General features: G+C 68.6%; 1 protein-coding gene across 1 annotated transcript in view; it reads left to right on the forward strand.

Annotated features, from left to right (window-relative positions):
• Positions 1-3,013, forward strand: part of Sppl2b (signal peptide peptidase like 2B) — a 7,857-nt gene extending 4,844 nt beyond the window's left edge. Inside the window, exons 3-9 of the mRNA XM_048810743.1 lie at positions 4-112; positions 401-475; positions 549-611; positions 698-797; positions 1,150-1,227; positions 1,673-1,833; positions 2,592-3,013. Coding sequence (XP_048666700.1) covers positions 4-112; positions 401-475; positions 549-611; positions 698-797; positions 1,150-1,227; positions 1,673-1,833; positions 2,592-2,834 — 829 coding nt within the window. The 3' untranslated portion in view covers positions 2,835-3,013. The remainder of the gene's footprint in view (positions 1-3; positions 113-400; positions 476-548; positions 612-697; positions 798-1,149; positions 1,228-1,672; positions 1,834-2,591) is intronic.

The raw sequence follows: 3,013 nt of genomic DNA on the forward strand, positions 1-3,013 counted from the left end.
CAGATGGTCAGCTGGGCACCTTCCTTCCAGGTGGGCGTGGGTCCTGCAGGACACGCTGGGTGTGGCCTTCTGCCTCTACATGCTCAGGACCGTCCGACTCCCCACGTTCAAGGTGAGGCGGGTGGTCCTGGGCGTCGCAAGCCCTGGTGGTGCCAGGTCCCCACTCCAGAGTGGCCCGTGGCCTTAGGGGCCCTGAGTGGGGACTCACGAAGAGCTGTTGCTGCCAGGCCCCTGCAGCCTCGGGTTTGGCTCTGCCCTCTGCCCCCTGCCCCTGCCCCCTGCCCCCACCCCTGCCCACGGCCCGGCCACAGCCCCTTCCTTGCCTCCCTGCGAGGGCTGCGTCCTGGGTGTGCAGAGCCCGGGGCCTGGCAGCCGTGCAGCGCAGGCGTCCCGCCCGCAGGCCTGCACGCTGCTGCTGGTGGTGCTCTTCGTCTACGACGTCTTCTTCGTCTTCGTCACGCCCTTCCTGACCAAGGTAGGCACCGCTGCCCACCCCCCACCCCGGCCCCGCTCCTCCTCCCCGCCCTGACGCGCCCCTTCCCCTGCAGAGCGGGAACAGCATCATGGTGGAGGTGGCCACTGGGCCCTCGGACTCGGCCACTCGTGAGAAGGTACGGTTCTGACTGCATGGGCCTTGGGGCCGCAGGTGGTGGGCGTGGGCCGTGCTGGGAAAGGCTTCCCCTCTCTTCCTGTGCAGCTGCCCATGGTCCTGAAGGTGCCCAGGCTGAATGCCTCGCCACTGGCCCTGTGTGACCGGCCCTTCTCCCTCCTGGGCTTTGGAGACATCCTGGTGCCAGGTACTGGGGCTGGCAGGTTCCCGGAGGGCGGTGCTGTGGGACATCCCCAGGGCTGGGCCTGGTGTCTCCCGTGACAGGGAGCCTGAGCCCAGCCCCAACAGTCAGGGCTGCCCTGGGAATAGTGGGTGGGGGACTGGCAGGGCAGGCATGCGGTGTGGGCGGCCTGGGGCTGCTGCCCAGGGACAGAGGCAGGTCCTTGTCCCTCCCGCTGCGCCCCTGCATCTGGGTGTGGCTCTCATGCTGGGCAGCTGCTGTGGCACACGGCAGGCCCAGGTCCTGGGGACACTTGACGGTCCCAGGCCGGCCACAGTGGGGCCCCGGGTGAGCCGCGTCCTCACCGTCCTCTCTGCAGGGCTGCTGGTGGCCTACTGCCACAGGTTCGACATCCAGGCACAGTCCTCCCGGGTCTACTTTGTGGCCTGCACCGTGGGTAGGCACCGCACTGCCGCTGGGCAGCCGCAGCCCCTGGGCCTGAGTCTGTCCTCTGTTCTGGGGGCCTCGAGCTGGGCAGCTGGGCAGACCCATGTGGTTTTCTTCCTGGGTCCCCTTTGCCTGCTCTGTCACAGAGCCCTCACACGAGGTGCCGTGTGCCGTGAGTGTGACTGTCCCCAGGCTGGGCCGCACCTTGTAGTGCTGTCCTGCCTCTGCACACGTGTGCACTTCCCAGTCGCCGACTGTGCCCTCCTGCTCCAGGGAGGCAGCCCCTTGCAGCCGCTCTTCACACCCACCCAGAGCAGCCACGACCCTGCTGCCCGCAGTGCCACCTCAGGGCCCTCGCGGCCTGGCTCTCTGGTTCTGCCCCTGCCCAACATGTTCCCGGGAGGGGCAGGAGGGATCCTGGCCAGGCCAAGGTGACACCCCGTCTGTCCCTGCAGCCTATGGCATTGGCCTCCTGGTGACGTTTGTGGCACTGGCACTCATGCAGCGTGGCCAGCCCGCCCTCCTCTACCTGGTGCCCTGCACTCTGGTGACGAGCTGCCTGGTGGCGCTGTGGCGCCGGGAGCTGGGCGCCTTCTGGACGGGCAGCGGCTTTGCGGTGAATACGGGTTTGCTCTGACTCTGTGGAGTCCGCCCCAAGCCCTCACTGGGCCACAGTTGAGTGACACCCCTGCTCCACCGGGCCCCTGGTGGGGTCCCGCTCCTGCAAGGGCACGCTCTGGGCGTGCCCGTGTGGCCTGGGCACAACTGAGGCTGCGCTGCTGCCCGTGCTGACGCTTCCTCTGCCAGGGTCGCCCCTTCAAGCACAGCCCTGCCTGTGCGGGGGCACTGGGCTCCGCTTCTGCCATGGAGAACGGGCCCGGTGGGCGCCTGCCCTGGGGGTCCAGGCGGTGGGTGTCAGTGGGCCACTCACAGGGGCTGTGCCTTGTGTCAGGCTCCCCTGGGACAAGAGCAGGCCAGTCCTGACACCCACTGACCCTCGGCTGGCACCGGGGCTTGGCGCTGGTGCCCGCACCCTGCAGGGGCTGTCCCAGGGTCGGCCTTGCCCCCAGAGTGAGTCGGTTGGTCCCTGGAGGGTCGGGGTCAGGCCAGGCCTCGGGCTGAGGCTGGGCCGAGAGGTCCCCAAAGGCTTTGCAGCCATTTGCCCTGGACCTCAGGAGCTGTGGTGGCTCCTGCAGCTCCTGTGCTGGTGGGCCCAGCACCCTAGCCCCCTACTGAGGGCCTCCTGCACAGCTGGATCTGGACCTTTGGGGATGGCCACTCTGCTGACCCCCTGCACTACTCTGTGATTCGTGGGCTGTCCCTGCCAAGGGACAGGGGTGCCTGTCCCTCTCATCAAACACCTCTCTTCCGCAGAAAGACCTACCTCAGACCCAGTGGGCACCGGCTCCTGCCGACAGTCCACAGCCTCCGAAGGACTCAGACGCCCCGCTGTCCCCACGGTCTGTCAGCCAAGAACCAGTCAGGTCCCCTATGCCCCCTGAGAAGCCCCAGGAACCGTCCACACCTGAGGAGACGGGGGCAGCAGCCCCTGCCCAGGAGCCCAAGATCCCGGACAGCAGCACCCCAGAAGCCACGCAGCCAGGGACCTTGGCCTAGGGAGAAGGTGCACGGCTCTGGACCCTCGCGGCTGCCACGTCACGCCGAGATGCTGGGGCTGCCTGTGTCTGCAGCAGACGTGGGTGCCACCGCCCCCTGGACAAGGCCTGCGCCGGGCCCCTCTCCTACATGGTGCTCAGTGCCCGGCGAGGTTCCCGCGGCCCCCCCGCCCCCGCCTG

Source organism: Marmota marmota, unplaced genomic scaffold, assembly GCF_001458135.2.
Source record: "Marmota marmota marmota unplaced genomic scaffold, marMar, whole genome shotgun sequence".
Classification (NCBI taxonomy): Eukaryota; Metazoa; Chordata; class Mammalia; order Rodentia; family Sciuridae; genus Marmota; species Marmota marmota.